We start from the raw sequence: 22,540 nt of genomic DNA on the forward strand, positions 1-22,540 counted from the left end.
AAAGAAAAATAACGTAACTCCAGGAGTTAGTGTTGACTAACTGATACAAGGATTGTGGCGGTGATAATAGTTATAATTTCATGATTTCATAAATAATAGAGGCACAGCTAATGAAGAATTCATGCCTCAAGGTAGCTAACAGCAGAAACCTTCAGAGTACCTCACAGAGGCCCATATGTCAAACCACAATTTCAGGGTAAGAGGAAAATATAGGAAAAACTAAGACATACATTTTAAGAATGAAACAGATGCATATTCCATGGCTCTCCAGAGACATTTGATATCTTTGAAATTCCAATTCTACCACTTCAAACATCTGGCTAAGTATTGGGGCATTTAGGGAATTATTCTGCCCTTTCCGCTCATAGCACTGGTCCAGGCAAAGCTACTAAGAAAAAGCATTCAAGCACTCAAATCTACCCAGTGCCTGCCTGTTACAAAGACCGGACAGCCCAAAAAGCATCACAGTCAATAATAAACAGTTGAAGTGAAGAGCCAGCAGTGTATACTGGGAACTAAGTTCTGCCCAGCAACTTTCCCCACAGACCTATTCCCCCCTCCCATTTATCTCTCAGCTCCCCCGCTTTGCCCACAAGCCTCATTCCTGATGAAGGGCTAATGCCCAAAACGTCGATTCTCCTGCTGCCTGACTTGCTGTGCTTTTCCAGCACCACACTCTTCGATTCTGATCTCCGGCATCTGCAGTCCTCACTTTCTCCCGGCAAGTTTTGTCTCAAGCAGTTATCAGAGACATAAGTGGAGAATTGTGCATTTTATAAGTAATGTTTATTTAGGTACAGTTATTGTCTAGGAAACTTGACAAACTATTCTATTTTTTTCTTAATGGTGCTGCAGGATAGTTTTAGATTCGAAGCTGGAGTATAGATCGTGACTGTGGTTGAATATTCCAACCCCTCAGTATTGCCATGATGTGTGAGCCTAAGCTTTATGTTCAAGCATCTGAAGTGAGACTTTAACTGAAGACCTACAGATAGAAAAGCAAGTGAGTTATTCCTGAAACAGGACTGAATCTGATGTGTCAAGTGCCCTTTCCCTCAGTAACTTAAAATGCACCTTATTTATAGAAATTATAAGCAGGAGCACACCTCCACACTTGCTTACCATGTAATATGATCCTAGCTGATCTCTATCTCCATGATATATTCCTGCTTTCTCTCCATGCAATTCAGTGCCCTTAATATCTAAAAAAAATCAATATCTTTCTTGCCCGCACTCAGTGACCTGGCCTGTACAGATTGACCATCCTTTGAGTGAAGCAATGTTTCCACATCTAAGTCCTAAATGTGTCCTGAGACTGTGTCCCCTGGTTCTAGAATGTTAAGTCCCTCGGGGAATCATCAATCCCACATCTAGTCCTGTTAGAATTTTATAAGTTTCAGTTGAATCCTCTCTTATTGTTTTAAATTTGAGTGAATGCAGGCCCAGTCAATGCAATCTCTTCTCATAGGACAGTCCTGTCAACCATAGTGTCAGCCCAGTGAACCTCTACTGTTGTCTCTTTATGGCAAACAGATCCATTCGTAGGTGGGGAAACCAAATCTGCACGCAGTAATCCAGGTGCAGAGTCAGAGGCAAGTTGGGAACAATGATATTAGACAATACAAATTCAAGTCTAAAACGGACGTAGGGACAGAGAACTTGAGGTTGTGAGAGGCACGTCTCTGAAGGTGGTAGACCAAGTTAATAAAGCATTCTGAATCAAGGTCTTCACACACAGAAGTATTGAGTAAAAAACACTACAAGATAAGATATAGGAGCAGAATATGGCCAATTGAGCAGGTCAGGCAGCATCCGAGGAATGGAAAATCGACATTTCGGGCATTAGCCTTTCATCAGGAATTTTTTGATGAAGGGCTAATGCCCAATACATTGATTTTCCTGCTCCTTGGACACTGCCTGATCTGTTGTGCTTTTACAGCACCAAACTCTCGACTCTGATCTCCAGCATCTGCAGTCCTCACTTTCTCCCATATGGCCAATTGAGTCTGCTCGACCATTCAATTTTGGCTAATATATTTCTTAACCCCATTCTCCTGCTTTCTCTCTCTAACCCTTGATTTTCTACTAATCAAGAACATGTCTAACACTACCTTAAATACACAGAGTGACTTGGCCTCCACAGCCTTGTGTGGCAATGAGTTCCACAGATTTACCACCCCCTATCTGGCAAAATTCCTCCTCATCTCAGTTCTAAAGGGTTTTTCCTTCACTTTGAGATTGTGGCCTCAGGTGCTAGTCTGTCCTACTAGTGGAAACATCTTCTCCACATCCACTCTATCCAGGCCTTTCAGTATTTTGTTAGTTTAAATCACCTCTCCCTTCATCCTTCTGAACTCCATTGCGTACACACCCAGAGTCAACTGCTCCTTATGTGACAAGCTTTTCGTCCCCAGGATCATTCTTGTAAACGTACTCTGAATGCCCTCCAATGTCAATACATTGCTTCCTTAGATGCAGGGTCCAACACTGCTCACAGTATTCCAAATGAGTCAAATCAGAACCATGGCTGTACACCCCTGCTCTTGCATTCTAGCCACCTTGAAATGAATGCTAACGTTGCACTTGATATCCTAACTATCAACTGAACCTGCACATTCACCTTAAAAGAATCCTGATCTAGGACTTCCAAGCCCGTTTGTACTTCAGATTTCCACTGTCTTTCCCCAATAAGAAAATAGTCTACACCTCTACTTTTCCTACCAAAATGCATAACCTCACACTTGCCCACATTTTTTTCCACTGTCACTCCTTTACCTACTTTCCTTGCTTCTGAGTCCTTCTACAGCCTCCCCCTTTCCTCAACACTACCTGTCCCTCCACCAATCTTTTCTGTCATTTCCAAATTCACAACAATACCCTCAGTTCCTTCATCCACATCATTAATGTATAATCTAAATAGTTGTAGTCTCAATACTGAGCACTGCGGAACTCCACTCATCACCAGCTACCATCTGAAAAAGACCCCTTTATCCCCACTCTCTGCCTTCTGCTGGTCAGCCAATCCTTTATCCATGCCAGTACCTTACACTTAACACCATAGGCTCTAATCTTATTTGGCAGTCTCCTGTGCACCAACTTGTCAAAGGCATCTTGGAAATCCAAACAGATCACATCCACTGGCTCTCTTTGTCCAATTTGCTTGTTACTAGCTCAAATACATCTAATAGATTTGTCAGGCATAACCACCCCTTTCTAGTTACTTTTACTCAATTGTAATACTGTTAAATCAGAGCCAGGCAGTTTTCCCTTTAACTTCTAACCAGCTATGCAGACCTCCAGGGCCTGTGTGTAGCTACGATTTCTGCATTTGGAGGTCAGTGCTGTGATTGGTGTACTGACCCCTCTTGCCATGTGTGGAACCTTGGATTGGCTGTGCACACACAGTTCCAACAACTTGTTCAGTCCAAATTTCCCTGGTGATTATAATTCCTCTCCCTCCTTCCCCTTTCCTGATTTGTCAGTTATTTATGGGATATTACTTGTGTCTAGTATAGAGTAAACTGAACTAAATATCTGTTCGATTCACCTGCCATCTTATTCTTTCCCATTATTAATTCCCCAGAATCACTTTCTATACAACTAATGCTCACTTTGTGAACTCTTTAAAATATCCATAGAGAGATTTATTATCTGATGTTATGTTTGTCACTAGCTTTCTTTTGTACTCTATGACAAAGCTGATCCTTTAACAAGGGTCATTTATTCCTTGACTTATTTTTCAGAGAGGTTGTAAATGACACAGACTCCAAAAAGTCTGGAGTATAGGGTTTTAGGGCCAAGTTGATAATATCTGAAAGATATTGCCTCCGGCAGAAAGCTTTCAAGTTAAAAAAAATACTTGTACAATGAAAGGGGTGTGGAGAAAGTGAGGACTGAAGGTGTTGGAGATCAGAAGGTGGAGTGGCTAGGTCTCCCAGCTTAGCTTTTCTTAGTTTTTAGTAATAGTGTGAAAAAAGCTGCTGGATCCAAAGAAGCAGGTCCAGGCCAGTACACACTCTCGCTGACTCATTTCCTGTCAGAACTTGTGTTTGATTTTACCTTTTGTGCCAGGTAATATTTATGGGGATTGTTGCAAGTATTGTAAACAGCGTAAGTAATTTAGGATGATTTAATAGGTTTTTGGAGACCTTACGTTACTCAGTATTCTGTTTTCTTTTGTTTGTGTTTCATTCAGTAATCTTGTTAATAAATTCTGTTTTGTTTAAAACCAAGTGGTTTGACCAGCTGCATCTCTCCTGGATTATCCATTTACTCCTGCTTAAAACAACTCGCAAAGTTAGGGTCCAGGCTACTTTCTTGAAATGTTTTGAGGGCGTCTGGCCTGGTCCATCACATTCTAATTGTTCCTGCCTATTGATTTTTTAGTCATTATTTGTATTTTTTATATTATGTTCAACTTTCTGACTTTCCATCCACCCTTGTGTAACCATATATATTTTCTTTAAGTTTGATGCTATCATTATCATCTTAGTTAATCTTGAATTGTGGGTGCTTGGTACTTTTTTTTTGGAAATTTGGCATTTTTTTAAAAAAGGACAGTGGAGTATTAGGGACATTTAAGTGACTGCTGGACAAGAACATGTATGGCAGTAAATTGAGGGGTGTGTAGATTAGGTTGATCTTAAGATAAATGCTCAGCACAACATTGTGGGCTGAAGGGCCTATACTTTGCTGTACTGTTCTATGTTCTTACCCATTAAAGATTTGCATTAATGTAGTGCCTTATTTAAACACTGGGAGTCCCACAGCACTTGCAGCCAACTAAATACTTCTTAAAGTGAAGTCACTGTTGTAATGTCAAAATCACAACATACAATTAGCAAGTGGCAAGCTCCTACAATCAGCAGTGTGACAATGGTGAAATTTTTAAAAATATGATGTTGATTCATCAGGGTATTGGGAGAGCTCCCCTACTCCTTGCTATGGTCGACCTAGGAATCTGTTCTCTCTACTGAAGGAAGAAGATGTGGCCTCAGTACAAGATCTTTTCTGTAAGACAGAGAACGCTTGACAGTGCAACTCTCCTACAACACTGCACAAGAGTAGCAGCCTGAATTGTTGTGCTTAAGTTGTGGACTGGGTGTGCAGTTGACAAATTAATTTCTATCTATTGTGCTTGCAAGATATTACACATACTAACCCCCCCCCCACCCCCCCCACCTTGGACACTACCCTCACTGAGGCAGACAATGATAACGGTCTGGGAGTACAGATATCTTAATGACTGAAAATGAGAATGCAGGGAACCCCAATCCTGTGGCTAGAGTAAATTTGGAAGGAAAAGTTATTTCAGTTGTTGTATTATGTTGTCAAAGCCAATGTGTGTTAACCATCACAAATAAAAACAGAAATTGCTGGAGAAACTCATGTTTCAAGTCCAGGGATCCTTTGTTGGACCTGAAATGTCAACTCTCCACAAATGTTGCTGAGTTTCTCCAGCAATTTCTGTTTTAATTTTAGAGCATCAGCATCTGCAGTTCTTTGTGTTTTTTTTAATGCATTGATCATCCTTCAACATCTCTTGAGAAACTAATTGTGAATAAGCTCCTTGAACTACTACAGACCAGCTGCTGGCGCTACTATCATGCTCTTGAATGGATACTTGCAGGAGTTTGACCTGATAAAGATAAGCCCGGTCAAATCATGCCCAAACACTAGTTACAGCCTGGAGATGGCTATTTAGCCCCTTGACCATCTCTTGCCATTCAAATACACCATGCTCGAATAAGAATATCAGCATGGGTTTGTGCCATATTTAATTGACTCACAGCCTCGATAGGTTTTCGATGAGCACATTTAAGATTTCCGCCACCCTTTTGGTGAAGAATTGCATTTCCTGAAATCACTCTTGAATGGCCTTCCACGAACATTAAAGATGTGCTTGATTCTATCACCAGAGGAATATGTGTCTCTCTATCATTTCCATCTTGGAAAATATAAATTTTATTACTCTTTATTCCTCTCTAGTCAAGGAAATACAAGCCTGTCATCATAACTTGTTCCTTTACATAACCAATGTATACGCTTGTTTAAACACCACCTTTGCATTTGCACAAACCTATTAGTTCACTTCAATAAATGATTCAAAGACTCCTCATAATTGTGCAGTCAGTGCAATCCCACACATGGTCATTGAGGGCTTATTAATTAATATACCTCTGTTCAGTTTCACACCCAGTGGTTTCTATAACCATCTTTGAAATAAAAACCAAGCCAGCAATATCAGCATTGACCATTGACAACTCTCGTAAAAATACACGATCCAGCTTAGGAGATTTCTAAACCATAATAAAGTGCCAAAAAATGCACAGGAAGATGTGACCCATGTTGAACATTACCCTTGGGATGGAGCATTCAAGCAAACGCGTGAGCAGTTATCTTCAGAAGTAATAATATTTGACAACAGAGGTCTTGCTCTTGGTATGTTGGGAGCCTGGAGTAGAAGTGAATTCAGCTCATTTGTCACGTAGGTCCTAAATGTGATAAGAAGATGGCTTATCTCAGTGATGCATTAAGTCCCAGTTTCTGCATCAATAGCGCCACAAGGCACATCATATTCAATGACTTATTTCTGCAGCGAAAACAGAAAATGCTGGAAATGGTTGGCAGGTTGGGCTGCAACTATGGAGAAAGAAACAGAGTTAATCTTTCAAGGTAATGACCATTCCTTAGAACTGGAAGGTGTGAAAAGATATAGGGACCCCAGGAGAACAAGTAGAGAGTCTGAGAGAGGCTAGAAGGCAAGGAGCAGTTAAATAACAAAACTGATGATTGTTCGAAGCAAAGGAAAAAGATAAAGGGATAAGAATGGAACAGCACTTTTTATAAAAAGGACATGATAATATTGAGCATTCAACAAATCACGAGTACTTTAGGGCTCCCTTATCGTCATGATTGTGATCCCAGTTATCTTGAGAAGTAGCTGGTGGACATTCTCCTTGAGTTGCTGACCAATGCATTGAAAAATCCAAATGGCCTGCTTGACCATTTCAGAGGACAATTGAGAGCTAACCATATTTATCACAGGCTGGTGCTGCACATGGGTCAGACTGAGTAAGAATATAACATCTCCCTTACCATATTGTTATTTAGACAATCTGACAACAATTGGGGCTAATTTCACTTTAGATTTCAATGAGAATGTGATGTGAGCTCATGTTCTAACTAATATGTTAATATAGACAAAGTATTTTATATGGGGTGGGGGAGTCCAAAACTAGAGGGCATAGGTTTACAGTGTTAAGGCAGAGTGCCTGAGTATATTTGGTTTGTATATAGTTAAGTTTTTCATCAGTCAGGGAATCAAGAATATCCTTGAAAGGACAAGAAAATGAATGTGAGGACTGTTGGATCAACCATGATCCATTTGAATGGCAAAGCAAGCTCGGAGGGCCAAACAGCCTACTCCTGTCCCTACTTCTCATGGTCTTAAAGAGTGAAAGAGCAGAGCCCTTGGGAAACAATTGGATATATCTGCCAAAGAGCTGGCACATGCTCAGTGGGCCAAATGGCCTTTGACTCTGCTTGATCTATGATCTGTGGGCAATCTAAAATATGACATTTTGATTTTGGGATAAGGAGTAGTAAATTTAAGACAGTGATGAGGAGAAATTGCTTTCTCTTCACTACCCCAGACTGTAGTTAATGCCAGTACATTGAGTAAGTTTAAGGAGGAGGCAGACAGATCTTTAATTAATAATGGGTTAAAGGGTTATTGGGAGCGGGCAAAAAAGTGGAGTAGAGGCCGAGGTAAGATCAGCCATGATTGTGAAGAATGGTGGAGTAGGCTCGAGGGGCTGAATTGCCTACTCCTGCTGCTAGATCTTATGTTCTTACATAAAACTTCTGCTGACAATCCCTCCTTTTTCCTATTTCAGAGATTTCTGCAATCTTGGAAGCTGGGACATCATTGGTTTATGATTTCCACGAATCTTATGGCGTTGGCAAAAATGTCAGCAGCCACTTATCTGCGATCTACTCGGACATGACGCTTTCGAGGGAGAACATAGAGTTCAGTTTTCGAACCACCCACACTCCAAGTGTGCTGCTTTATGCAGACTCCTATTATGAGGAATATATAGCAGTGGTTTTGTGCAGTAATGGTGAGTAAAGAAGCATTTTGCCTGATTAAAAGTGTTATGTCCATCAATTGCTGACAAAATATATTCAAAATTTTATTTAAAATAAACTTTCTTTCATTAACTTGCTATCCTAATAGCTGTGAGTGCACTCCTGCGAAAGGAATAATTTATTGACTTGGAGGTGCCTTTGGGATACCCCGAGGATGTGAAAGTTCTGCATCGGCGCATGTTCTTGATGATTAGCAGTTCGGTCATATTGCAGGAAATAAGGACTGGGGCAAGAACAAAGACGAATGAGAATAGAGGAAATGGTAATCATCTACAAGTTTACGAGTTACTTGGAGAATTTGTTGCTCATGTATGTGAGGAGTGACAATTAGTAAGCGAGGTCTGATAATTTCCTAGAGTGACCTGGTTATTTTCCCTTGGAAATGCATATTTAGTATCAGACATTGTTTCGGCTTTAGGATGTTACAGTTCTGTGGGGATACATAGTCATTCAGGGAAACAAACAATACAGGTCACAAATGATCATCTACAGGAAATGTCACAGTGTCAAGAGAGGGCAGAGATTTCAAGTGGTTTGTAAAAATGGCAAATATGTCGTAAGCAAAAATGCTTTCACATAATACGTGGTTAAAGTTGTAAAGTCACTGCCTGGAAATATATTATTATTTATTCTTGGAATGTGGGTGTCACTAGCTGGGTCAGTATCTATTGCCCTAATTGAACTGAGTGGCTTGCTATGCGCATTTCAGAGGACATTTTAGAGTCAGCCATATTGTTGTGAGTCGAGAACTACATACAGTCCAGACCAGGTAAGGACTTCAGTTGCTAAAGGGAGTCAGTGAAAGAGATTGGTCGACCATGCTCACTTGGTCACAGTTAGGCTAACTTGCAATTCCAGATTTCTGTTGAATTCAAATTTCACCATCTCCCATGGGGCGATTCAAACACATGTCCCTAGAACATTAGCTTTGAATTATGGGTTACTATCACAATAGCATTACCACCACACCCCCACCTCTCATGTGTCTGGCGACAGGCCCAGTTAACATTTTTAAGTGAGCATTCAATGATAATTTAACCAACAATTTGCAAGGATACCAGGAAAAGGCAGGAGAATGGCACCAAAGCATAAGGTAAATAGACAAGGTCATTTTCCTGGGGCAGGGGTGTCCAGAACTAGAGGGCATCGGTTTAGGATGAGAGGGGAAAAATTAAAAAGGGACCATGGGGTAACATTTTCACACAGAAGCTGGTGCGTGTATGGAATGAGCTGCCAGAGAAAATGATGGAGGCTGGGGCAATTACAATGTTTAAAAGGCATCTGGGTGGGTATATGAGTGGGAAGGGTTAAAAGGGATATGGGCCGAGTTCTGGCAAATGGGACAAGCTTAGGTTAGGATAGCTGGTTGGCTGTGACTCTGTGACCTGTATCTGTGGAGCTGTCAGATGTGCAGAGTTTCTCCAGTAATTTTTATATTTTGTTTCTTTCAGATCTCTAGCATCTGCAGTTTCTTTGTTTTATTTAATGCTCTTTTGGAGGGTAGATGCAGAGTCCTCACTTTCTCCTATTGTACTATGAACATACTGTGATTCTGTGCCAAAGTAGATTATTCTCAGAACCTTCCAATGTAAGGCAGCCAACACCCATCCATCACCGTAGAAAGCATTCCACCGACACATTGTGGCTGCAGTGTGTGCCATCTAAAAGATGCACTGTAATAACTCACCAACATAGCTTGGCAGCAGCTGCCAAGTATACTGCCTCTCCCACTCAGAATGACAATGGCAGCAGTTTCACAGGCAAACTATCACCTGCAAATTTTCCTGCAAACCACATATGATCCCACACTTATAATCATATCACTGAGTCAAAATCTTGGAGTGCGCCATTTAACTGCACTGTGGGTGTTACCACATGCCAAGATGTCTTCTCAAGGGCAATTATGAATGGTCAATGTAAGTGGACTTTCCCAGCCATATCTACAGCCAACATCCCCTCTGATTATTTTTAGCAGTGTGCAGACTGCTGAAGTTTGTATGCCGCAGTGGCTTCCACAAGTGGGATCCAATGTATCTGCACAGCGATTTGGACCAAGAAAGGATAGGGACAAAGTGAGCACTGCAGATGCTGGAGATCAGAGTTGAAGAGTGTGGCACTGGAAAGGCACAGCCTGCCAGGCAGCATCTGAGGAGCAGGAGAATCGACGTTTTGAGCCTAAGCTCATTCCTGATGACGGGCTTTTGCTCAAAATGTCGATTCTCCTGCTCCTCAGATGCTGCCTGACATGCTGTGCTTTTCCAGCAGCACACTCTTCAATCAAGAAAAAATAGGTCAGGTCACTTTCTTGATGGTATGAAGCTAAACACAGTGAATGTCCAAAGAGACAATTCCGATGCACAGATCCTTCAAAAACCAGAAACAATTTGCTCTGAGCACAATTTAATCATGGGGGCTCATAGAATGTTGGCCTTTATATCCAGAGGACTGGAGTGCAAGGACACAAAGGTCATGCTGCAGCTATGCAAAACTGTGGCTAGACCTCTCTTGGAATAATATGTGCCGATCTAGACAGCACACCTTAGGAAGGATACATTGGCCTTGGAAAGAGTACAACATAGGTTTACAAGAATACTTTGACTTCAGGGTTAAGTTATGAGGAGAGATAATACAAATTAAACATATTTTCTCTGGAATTTAGAAGTTTATGGGGTGATGCGATCAAAATCTTGAAGATATTACCAGGAAAAGACAGAGTAGATAAAGATAAGCTACTTTCACTGGTTGGAGATTCTAAATCTAGGGACATAGTCTGAGAATTAGGGCCAAACCATTCAGGAGAGATGATAGGAAGTGCTTCAACACACGCAAGGTGGTAGATGTTTGGAATTCTCTTCCACAAATGGCAGTAGATGCTGAATCAGATGTTAGTTTTAAATCTGAGACAGATAAATTTTTGTTAAGCACAAGTATTAAGGGATATGGGCCAAAGTCATGTAAATGGAGTTAGGCCACAGATCTGCCATGATCTCATTGACTGTTGAACACAGGCTAGAAGGACTGAATGGCCAACTCCTGTTTTTCTATTCCTATGATTGGCATGTACTGAGAGTTGGAGCTGCTTAAAGGGAATGTTGCCGATGAACCACAGAGAATTTTTAAAAAAGATATTAAAGAGTCAAAAAGCTGAATTCCAAATCAGAAAGATGGCAAGATGATAAATTGCCCATAGTGCTCAAGGATGTGTAGATTAGGTACATTAGGCAGGGGTAAGTATAAAGTGGGGAAATGGGTCTGGGTGGGTTACTCTTCAGAGTGGACTTGTTGGGCCAAAGAGCCTGTTTCCACACTGTAGGGATTCTATTCTATAATGCAGAAGGGTGAAACAAATGGAAAATACTGCTAAGAGTAAAAATCAGGAAGCTAATAAAATTCAATCACATAAAAATCATGAGGGGCATAGATAGGATAAATGGAAAAGGTCTTTTCCCTGGGGTGGGGGAGTCCAGAACTAGAAGGCATAGGTTTCAGGTGAGAGGGGAAAGATATAAGAGATCTAAGGGGTGGCAGAGGGTGGTGTGTGTATGGAATGAGCTGCCAGAGGAAGTGGTGGAGCTGGTATAATTACAACATTTAAAAGGCATCTGGATGGGTTTCTGAATAGGAAAGGTTTGGAGGAATATGGATCGGGTGCTGGCAGTTGGAACTGGATTGGGTTGGGATATCTGGTCGGCATGGACAAGTTAGACCGAAGTGCTATACATCTCTATGAATCTAAGAGGAGCAAGACAGAAAGTAAAACCAAAGAATCGAGAAATTCTTAAATAGAAGCAAAGCTACAAGTTTCTACAGGTAACACTGCCTATAAAAGACAGTGATGGATGGGCTTTGACTTTGTGGGGAAATTAAATCAAAGACTGGTCTGAAGTCTTTCAAGAAAGTTATAGACCTGACACATTGGTGAAGCTGCTGATTGTAAGAATCTCGAAATATGAACAAGGCAGCTTGAACTTGAAGAAGTAAAACGTGTGATAATTAGGATAGAGACTGAATAGGAGGTGAAGAAATAAGGTATGAGGGTGAAAGCAATGTCAGTTAGTAGGAGGTATGACTCAAAAAAAGGAACTAAATTCATGGATTGAATGAACTATCCATGGAGTGGTGTGTGTATATGGAATAGGGCAGGTACAATCGCAACATTTTAAAAAACATTTGGATAGTTACATGGATGGGAAAGCTGTAGAGGAAAATGGACCAACTGTGGGCAATTAGAACAAGCTAAGTGGGCACCATGGTCAGCATAGATTAGTTTGGGCCGAAACGCCTGTTTCCATGCTGTATTACTCTACGATGTGTATAACTAAATGGAGGTCATGCGATACATTGGACAGCATCACTGCCTCTGAACCACAAGCTTTGGATTCAAGACCCACTTCAAGAGTAGAACATGTATTCATAGCATAGCCAAACCTGCAAATGCCACTAGCACATGCCCAAAGCCAGGCAGGAAGAGCAGGTTAGATGTCTGATCTGGAATGGAAGTTGGAGTCTGTACCATCACTATCCAATGTTCCAGACTACTACAAGTAGGCAGGACCTAAAGTGTACTATCTCACCATGGAGATGATACTTCCACCAATACGTGACCTGTCAGTTCTGCATTCAGGTGTCAGCTGAAAACCTCTATTCAATGGCGACATGGTGGCTCATTGGTTAGCACTGCTGCCTCACAGTGCCAGAGACCCGGTTTTGATTCCACCCTCGAGCGACTGTCTGTGTGGAGTTTGCACATTCTCCCTGTGCCTGTGTGAGTTTCCTCCAAGTGCTCCAGTTTCCTTCCACAGATCAAAGATGGGCAGGTTAGGGTGGATTTCCCATTGTGTCCAGGGATGTGCTGGCCAGGGTGGGTTGGCCAAGGGAAATATAGGGTAGAGAAAATGTACCTGGGTGGGATGCTCTTTGGAGAGTCGATGTGGACCAGTTGGATCAAATGGCTTGTTTCCACACTGTAGGGATTCTGCGAAGTCTCTACAGTGGAGGCTGGAAAGTTTGATCTTCTCACTCAGCCGAGAGAGCTGTTATTGAACACTAATATCACCAGATAAGGCAAGGTGGATACTCCACAGATATACAATGGGAGGGAAGTAATTAACAGAATAATTTGACAAGATGGTACAGTGTTTATTGCTGTGGCTCCTGGCTAGGTCCAAAAGACCTGGATGGACATGTTTGGAGGGATTTGGGTCAAGAGAAGGCAGATGGGACTAATTTAGTTTGGGATTATGGTCAGCATAGACTGATTAGACTGAAGGGTCTGTTTCCATGATGAATGACTCCATGACTGAAATAGGATGACGGAATTAAAAGTACAAATGGTGGAAATACAAATGTAAAACCCAAACGTAATTGTAAAATCCCAAACAAATGTAAAAACACAACAGGTCAGCCAAAACTTGAAAGACAATGAGAAGATATTTCTATTAAAGCACCTAATAGGGCTGGTACTGGATTAAAGGACAGTCTTAATTAGGGATGACTCCTTTTATTTTTCCAGATTTTCCATCACTTTTCTACTGTGTATGAGTGAAAGAATCCCACTGTAGGAATTCTGTTCCTGATGCAATCAGAAGAGATTCCTGAGATAGAGTCATAGAGTCATAGAGATGGACTGCATGGAAACAGACCCTTTGGTCCAACCCGTCCATGCCAAACAGATATCCCAACCCAATCTAGTCCCACCTGCCAACACCTGACCCGTATCCCTCCAAACCCTTCCTATTCATATACCCATCCAAATGCCTCTTAAATGTTGCAATTGTATCAGCCTCCACAACTTCCTCTGACAGCTCATTCCATACATGCACCACCCTCTGCGAGAAAAAGTTGCCCCCTAAGTCTCTTTTATATCTTACCCCTCTCACCCTAAACCTATGCCCTCTAGTTCTGGACTCCCCAACCACAGGGAAAACACTTTTCTTTATTTACCCAATCCATGCCCCTCATAATTTTGTAACACTCTATAAGGTCACCCCTCAGGTCAGGCAGCATCCATGGAGAGAGAGCAAGCTAACATTTCGAGTCTAGATGATTCTTCATTAGCTCTGATAAAGAGTCATCTAGACCCAAAACATTAGCTTGCTCTGTCTCCATGGATGCTGCCTGGCCCTCTGTGATCTCCAGCATTTTTGTTTTCAGTACAGATTCCAGCATCTGCAATAGTTTGCTCCTTGTCTTTGAATACTAGTGCCCACTGAGAGATTAGGATCACTGGTTGACCCTGTTGTAAAAGGAACTTGCAACTGAGATGCTAATGCAGGAGAAACTGAACTTCCATGATCTCACATTTTGGAAGAAAGTATAAAGGCAAACACTGAGAATTCTGGAGAAATTCAGCAAGTCTGGCAGCATCTGTGGAGAAAGGAAGTTAAAGTTTTCAGTCAAGTATGAACACTTCTTCTGTTCTGAAGAAAACTGATTCTGGACTCGAAACATTAACTGTGTTTCTCTCCACAAATACTGCCAGAACTATTAAGTTTCTCCAGTATTCTTTGTGCCTGTTTCAGATTTCCAGCATCTGCAGTATTTTTTGAATCGATTAATGTTTTGGTATTTATTAATATTCTGCACTGACCAGTGTTGGTGATTATTTTACTGGCTTACTTATAGTGCCCAGATTCACACCTTGTGTGTCTTCATTTAAGGAATTTTATTTTAGATAAAGAAAAACAAAAATCATAATGACTAGGTGGGAATGGGTACTGCAGATACTGGAGATTAAAGGCAAGATTAGAGTGGTTCTGGAAAAGCACCGCAGGGCTTTTGCCCGTAACATTGATTTTCCTGCTCTTCGGATTCTGCCTGACCTGCTGTGTTTTTTCCAGCACCACTCTAATCTTGACAAAAATCATAATGAGTCTATATGGGGACTTCAACTTTTTCCAATTTATATCAATGGTTTAAATGAGCATGGTGAAAGCTCGGAACCTAGTTTTGAAGATGACACTAAGATGGGAAGGAATGTACACTATGAAACCTATATAAGGAGGATTCAAGTGGACATCAGTAGGTTGAGTGAGTGAACAAAAGTCAGGCAAATGCAAGTATATTAAGGGAAAATCTGAAGTTGTTCTCTTTTGAGGAAAAATAAAAAAAAGGAAAGCTTGTCACTGGCCACTTGGGTGTTTCCTTTCTTCCTGGTGGTGGAAATTGAATAAAGATTCATACACCTTGTGTCCCTCACTGTGTCTCATACCTGCACACACACAACAACAAAAAAAAAACAGGAGTGTCATACTCTGCGAAAAAAATAAATAAATAGGAGTATCAGAGATTCTGTAAGAGAAAAAAAAATAAATAGAAGATTTTCTTTCACTGTGTCTCACACCTATACACACACATATTGGTGCGGTGGGAAAAATAAGCACAATCTCAGTTAGGCGGCAGTGTGGGGGTAAGGTGAAAAAAAAAGAAAAAATAAAGAACAGGAGTGTCACAGGTTCTGTTCACTCTGAGAGCTGGCTCTTGAGGGAGCTGGATTAGTGTTGCTGGAAGAGCACAGCAGTTCAGGCAGCATCCGAGGAGCAGCAAAATTGACATTTCGGGCAAAAGCCCTTCATCAGGAATACAGGCAGAGAGTCTGAAGGGTGGAGAGATAAGTGAGAGGAGGGTGGGGGTGGGGAGAAAGTAGCATAGAGTAAAATAGGTGAGTGGGGGAGGGTATGAAGGTGATAGGTCGGGGAGGAGGGTGGAGTAGATAGGTGGAAAAGAAGATAGGCAAGTAGAACAAGTCATGGGGACAGTGCTGAGCTGGAAGTTTGGAACTGGGGTGAGGTGGGGGAAGGGGAAATGAGGAAACTGTTGAAGTCCACATTGATGCCCTGGGGTTGAAGTGTTCCAAGGCGGTGATTGTGTTTCAGGACATGGTTGAAGAGCTTCAGGGCAGAGGAACACTTGAGTGATCACAGAGGAACACAGAGAAACCTGTGAGTTACAGTGGGAGAGGGACTCCCTGAGATTCTTGTAGAGAGAGGAGGAAAACCTCTTGAGGGAGCTGGACCAGTGTATGAAAATAAATAAATAAATAAATTTCTTTCACTGTGTTTCACACGTGCCCACGCACAGCATGGGTGCAGTGGAAAAGAATAAGCACTACTGCTGTTAGGTGGTAGTGTGTGGGTAAAATAAAAAAAGAAAAAAGTTTAAGAAAGAAAATAAGAAAAAAAAAGAAATAGAAGATTCAGAGGGTCTCCTCATTCTAGGGACTGGCTCTGTGCTGGCTAACCAGAACCAATGTACTGTGCACATATAAGTAAAGAGTGAATTGGTGATGGAATACTGATCTCTGTGCAGTTATTTCACTGGGGGTAGATGGGAATGTCCAATTAAAAAAAAACAGGTCAGCCATGGTCCATGATCTTATTGATTGTTGGAACAGTCTGGAGGAGCTGAATGGCCATTGTCTTCCTCTAATTCATATATAGTGGGCGGCACGGTGGCACAGTGGTTAGCACTGCTGTCTCACAGCGCCTGAGACCTGGGTTCAGTTCCCGACTCAGGCGACTGACTGTGTGGAGTTTGCACGTTCTCCCCGTGTCTGCGTGGGTTTCCTCCGGTTTCCTCCCACAGTCCAAAGATGTGCGGTCAGGTGAATTGGCCATGCTAAATTGCCCGTAGTGTTAGGTAAGGGGTAAATGTAGGGTATGGGTGGGTTGCGCTTCGGCGGGTCGGTGTGGACTTGTTGGGCCGAAGGGCCTGTTTCCACACTGTTAGTAATCTAATTAGCATGTTTTGAGTTTGTCATAAACTCAAAACTATGTGGCCCATGTAACCAGCACTAGAGGAATGGTGCTGAGAGAAAGCATAGTTAAAAATATTAGTATTCCCTCCTCACCTTATGTGCCTCAAGTAGCACTCTCACCTCTAGCTTTGATGGAATTAGATTGACTCCCACTCCAGAGATCTGAGAATTACATTTAGGTCAATGCTTTAACGCAGCACTATGGGAATGCTGCACTGTCAGATGTGCTCCATCTTTCATGTGCAATGTTGACTGAAGCTTTATACTCTGGGGAAGGCGTAAGAAGATCCTATGGTGTTTGTTTGAAGTCCAAGGGAGTTGACAACAATGCGCCTCTCAACAATTAAATCTCTGAATCGCCATCACAATAAACAGATTATCTGATTATTGTGGTTGTTTGCTGAGCACAAGTTGCCTGCTGCACTTCCTGCCTCACAGCACTGTTCAAGTTACACAGCAGGGACGGGGAAATTCACCCATGAATGTGGCAAAATAGCTTAGAAATCAATCTCGGTTGGAGGGAGATGATCAGACAAAAATTCTTTCTGTGCATGGACCAATGAAAGTTAGCCATCCACTGCTCCTCTCATCAGAGCCTGCTTCTCCCCACGTTTGCTGAGGATAGACTGCTTAGTGAAGCAATCAGTAATAAGCATAGGGGGGATTTAACCTGTGATTGGATTATCAATGATAAGGTGAACAGTGAATAGAATACAAGAGTGCAAGAACAATGATGTACTGCTGAGGCTTTATAAGGCTCTGGTCAGACCACATTTGGCATATTCTGAGCAGTTTCTGGCCCTCTATTTAAGGAGAGATGTGTTGGGCTTGGAGGGGGTCCACAGGAGGTTTATAAGAATGGTTCCAGGAATGGAAGGGCTGATCATATTTAGGAGCAGTTGAGGATTCTGGGTACGTGATGGAGTTTAGAAGGATGGGGGGGATCTGGTTGAAACGTACACATTACTGCGAGGTCTGGATGGAGAGGACATGGGGAATGTGTTTCCAATAAGAGGAGAGACCAGGACCCGAGGGCACAGCCTCAGAGTGAAGGCACAGCCCTTTAGAGCTAGAGATGAGGAGGAATTTCTTCAGCCAGAGGATGGTGAATTTGTAGAACTCATTGCCGCAGTAAATAAAAGGTGAATTGGTGATAGAATACTGGTCTCTCTGCAGTTATTTCACTGGGGATAGATGGGAATGTGCAATTCAAAAAAAAATAAACAGATCAACCATGAACCATGATCTTATTGAATGTTGGAACTGGCTGGAGGAGCTGAATGACCATGGGGGAGGCCAAGTCATTGTGTGCATTTGACACAGAGATTGATAGGTTCTTGATTATTAAGCTTGTAGGGAGAAAGCAGGAGATTGGGGTTGAGAAACACATCAGCCATGATTGAATATCAGGCAGACTCAATGTATCAAATGGCCTAATTCTGCTCCTTGTGGTATTCTGGTATTATGGTGGCAGACTAACTGGGCAAGGCTGGGGGGAGCACCTTTGCCAAGGCAGGCCGGTATCTAGGCAGGGTAGGGAATTGAGGATACATTGGGGAGTAGTCTATTGGGTGGCCTGAAGGTGGGATGGCAGCCAAGTGAGGCCAGTAGAAGTGAGAGTTTACCAGGCAGGTATAGAAATGTGTGGCTGTAAAAGAGGGAGAGGGGAAACAAGAGTGTCTGCAAAAGAGAGATGGCAGTGCGAAGGCCAGGGGATGGGGACAAACTAATAGCTGCAAAGGGGAAAGGGTGAGATGAGAAGCAAGCAGTTTCAAAAGGAAGGGGAGTGGAGCAGGAGGGGAAGGAGCTGGTGTCTGCAAAAGGTGAGATTTGAGGAGGGGGAAGGGGGAGAAGACCATGTGCAAATGGGAAATTGTCAGTAGAGGAACTTCAGCCCATGGTCAGTAATAGGGTCCCGTAGCTCCATTTTGATTTGCCCTCCTAGGCCAGAAGCAGTGAGCCAACATTCCAGTCTGGCTCATTACGATGTTAGTGCATGTTTAGTAGATTTCCCCGTAAATCCACCGGGGAAACTATTTGCTTTTCTCCCTCGCTCGTTTTCTCAGTATTCGGAAGTGAAAGTCTCAGAAGAAAATAATGTTTACAGTATATAAGAAACACTTGGTGAGGTGCCAATTAATTCCTCATGCATTTTGGAGTGTTTGCTTAGCAGAAACTGGAGGGTGTACCTGCTGAGCAGCTTCTGCCATCAGATATATGTTGGTTCTCTCACCTTTGTGGAATGACTGTAAATATTCTAAGGATGCTAAGTTGACTACCCAAATATTTATAGATTAAAATCACATTCATTCATAATTAATGTGTAGATCTTTTAGCTAAAATGTGTCGTTTATCATAGAATATTATGTGTGTCATCTGTTCTAGCAGTCCCTGGAATTCTACAAAGAACAGCCCTCGTAATAAAAATGCCAAGAGTATTCAGTGCCTGGTATCTGCGCAATTAATCATTTTTCAGTTGAACAGCTCTTTTTTTTTCATGATTGGATGTGATCAGCGGTTCGGTGATGATTTTTTTTTTAATTTGTGGAGGTGCTCAGGGGCAGACTATGTGTTCAGCAGCAAATTGACAGGGAATGGGCAGAAAGCTAAGGGAGAAGTTACACGTCTGCAGAACTAGTTTTGTTTAAACTGAGGGACTTTTGTCATTTCGAATCATTTGAGGATGACATCTGAGGGAATTTTTCATGTATTCATTCATGTGATCTTGACATCCCTTGTTAGCCCAGCATTAATTGCCCAGCCCTAATTGCCCTGAAAGATGTGATAGTGTTGAACCGCTGCAGTCCATGCACTGTAGGCAAGGAGTCCCAGGATTTTGACTCAGCGACAGTGAATAAACAGTGATATCGTGTCAGGTCAGGATGGTGTGTGAATCAGAGGAGAACTGATAGGTGGTGGTGTTCTCATATTTCTAGTGCCTGCTAGCTGAGAGAGTCTGGGGATTTTGAAAGTGCTGTTCAAGGGGCACGTGAATTACTTCAGTCCGTTTGAAGTCACAGAGGTTTAAATCAGGGAAACTGGCCATTTGACCCAAGTTGTCCATGCCACCCAGTTTGCACAATTAAACTGGTCCCATTTTCCTTCATTTCGTCCACATCCCTCCATACCTATCCCACCCATGTACATGTCCAAGTGTTTCTTAAATTACAAATACTTCTGGCAGCTCATTCCAGATACTCACCAGCCTCTGTGTGAAACATTTTCCGCACCTCTGAAAACCCATCGTATCTCTTCACTCTCACCTTAAACCTACGTCTTGTCATTTTGAATTTCCTACCACAGGGAATAGTCAGACCATAAGGCCATAAGATGTAGGAGTGGAATTAAGGCCATTCAGACAATTGAGTCCACTCCGCCACTTAACCTTGGCTGATGGGCATTTCAACTCCACTTACCCACATTCTCCCCGTATCCCTTAATTCCTTGCGAGATCTAGAATTTATCAATTTCTGCCTTGTAGTCATTTAGTGCCCCGTCCTCTACTGCACTCTGTGGCAATGAATTCCACAGGCCCACCACTCTCTGGCTGAAGAAATGTCTCCTCATTTCCATTTTAAATTGACCCCCTCTAATTCTAAGGCTGTGCCCACGGGCCCTGGTATCCTTGCATAATGAAAACAACTTCCAGCATCCACCCTTTCTAAGCCATGTATTATCTTGTAAGTTTCTATTAGATCTCCCCTCAACCTTCTAAACTCTAATGAATACAATCTCAGGATCCTCAGCTGTTCATCGTATGTTAGGCCTACCATTCCAGGGATCATCCGTGTGAATCTCGGCTGGACATGCTCCAGTGCCAGTATGTCCTTCCTGAGGTGTGGGGCCCAAAATTGGACACAGTATTCTAAATGGGGCCTATCTAGAGCTTTATAAAGTCTCAGAAGCACATCGCTGCTTTTACATTCCTCCCCTCTTGATATAAATGACAACACTACATTCGCTTTCTTAATCACTGACTCACGCTGCAACTTAACCTTTAGAGAATCCTGAACCAGCACTCCCAGATCCCTTTGTATTTCGACTTTATGAATTTTCTCACTGTTTAGTCCATGTCTGTATTCTTTATTCCAAAGTGCAAGACCTCGTATTTGCTCACGTTGAATTTCATCAGCCATTTCATAATCAGTATGGACTAGCAGAATCTTGAATTGAGGCACTAATTTGTGAGGTGAACAGGAAAAATATAGATTTGCATCTATATAGCACCTTTCACAACCTCAGGATGCCTCAAGTATTGAAGCATGCTCATGAAGCATACTCATTGTGATAATTTAGTAAATGTGTTGTAAGAAATCACAGAATCACAGAATTGTTTAGGAGCAGAAGGAGGCCATTCAGCTGATCATGCCTAAGCTAGTCCTATTCCCAGTGCCATCTCCTACATTTGCCTTGTATCCCTGCACACCATTTCTGTAAAGATAATCATGCAATCCTCTCTTGAATATTTCAATTGAACTTGCCTCCACCATATTTCCATACTCTAACTACTCGCTGTGTGAAAAAGGATTTTCCTCAAATCACCCTTGCTGTTTTTTGGCACATCACTTTAAATCGATGTTCTGTAATTCTCTTTTTATTTTATAATCTGGAACAGCATCTCCATTTCTGTACTATCCAGCTTGCTCATGAATTTGAAAGCCTCTATTAAATCTCCTCTCAGCTTTCTTTACTCCAAGGAGAACAATGACATCAGTTCCATAGTGGCTTGGTGGTCAGAACCGCTACCTCACAGCATCAGATACCTGGGCTTGGTTCTGGCCCAACTGTGTTGGGTTTGCATGTTCTTCCCTTGTCTGTGTGGGTTTCCTCCCAGAGTCCAAAGATGTGGGCGGCACGGTGGCTGTGGGCGGCACGGTGGTAGTGGGCGGCACGGTGGCACAGTGGTTAGCACTGCTGCCTCACAGCGCCTGAGACCCGGGTTCAATTCCCGACTCAGGCGACTGACTGTGTGGAGTTTGCATGTTCTCCCCGTGTCTGCGTGGGTTTCCTCCGGGTGCTCCGGTTTCCTCCCATAGTCCAAAGATGTGCGGGTCAGGTGAATTGGCCATGCTAAATTGCCCGTAGTGTTAGGTAAGGGGAAAATGTAGGGGTCTGGGTGGGTTGCGCTTCAGCGGGTCGGTGTGGACTTGTTGGGCCGAAGGGCCTGTTTCCACACTGTAAGTAATCTAATCTAATCTAATGTGTAGGTTAAGTGGATTGGCCGTGCTCAAAATTGTGTGGGTTAAGTAGTTGACCATGGCATTCCTGATGAAGGGCTTTTGCCCAAAACATCAATTCTCCTGCTCCTCAGATACTACCTGACCTGCTGTGCTTTTCCAGCACCACACTCTTGACTCTAATCCCCAGCATCTGCAGTCCCCACTTTCGCCATAGCTAAAAACCCAATATGAAGTTGTAGGAAAATATGGCTGAGATGCTCTTTGGAGGATCAGTGCAGACGTAATGGGCCAAAAGCCCTCTCTGCATCATAGAATATCTATGATCTTCTCCATAATTTTTTCATTTCCGTCAACCATTTTTGCAGTCTCTCCAATGCTTTCACACCTTTCCTATAATGGGGTGCCCACAGATGGTGGAGCACTGGCCTTATAACCCAGAGCTCCCGTGCAGATG

General features: G+C 42.4%; 1 protein-coding gene across 1 annotated transcript in view; it reads left to right on the plus strand.

The window, feature by feature from the left end:
• The window catches only part of LOC132817323 (contactin-associated protein-like 5), a 910,472-nt gene that overhangs the window by 714,231 nt on the left and 173,701 nt on the right, over positions 1–22,540 (plus strand). The window contains exon 19 of the mRNA XM_060827733.1: positions 7,899–8,123. Coding sequence (XP_060683716.1) covers positions 7,899–8,123 — 225 coding nt within the window. The remainder of the gene's footprint in view (positions 1–7,898; positions 8,124–22,540) is intronic.

This window comes from Hemiscyllium ocellatum, chromosome 7, assembly GCF_020745735.1.
Source record: "Hemiscyllium ocellatum isolate sHemOce1 chromosome 7, sHemOce1.pat.X.cur, whole genome shotgun sequence".
Taxonomy (NCBI): Eukaryota; Metazoa; Chordata; class Chondrichthyes; order Orectolobiformes; family Hemiscylliidae; genus Hemiscyllium; species Hemiscyllium ocellatum.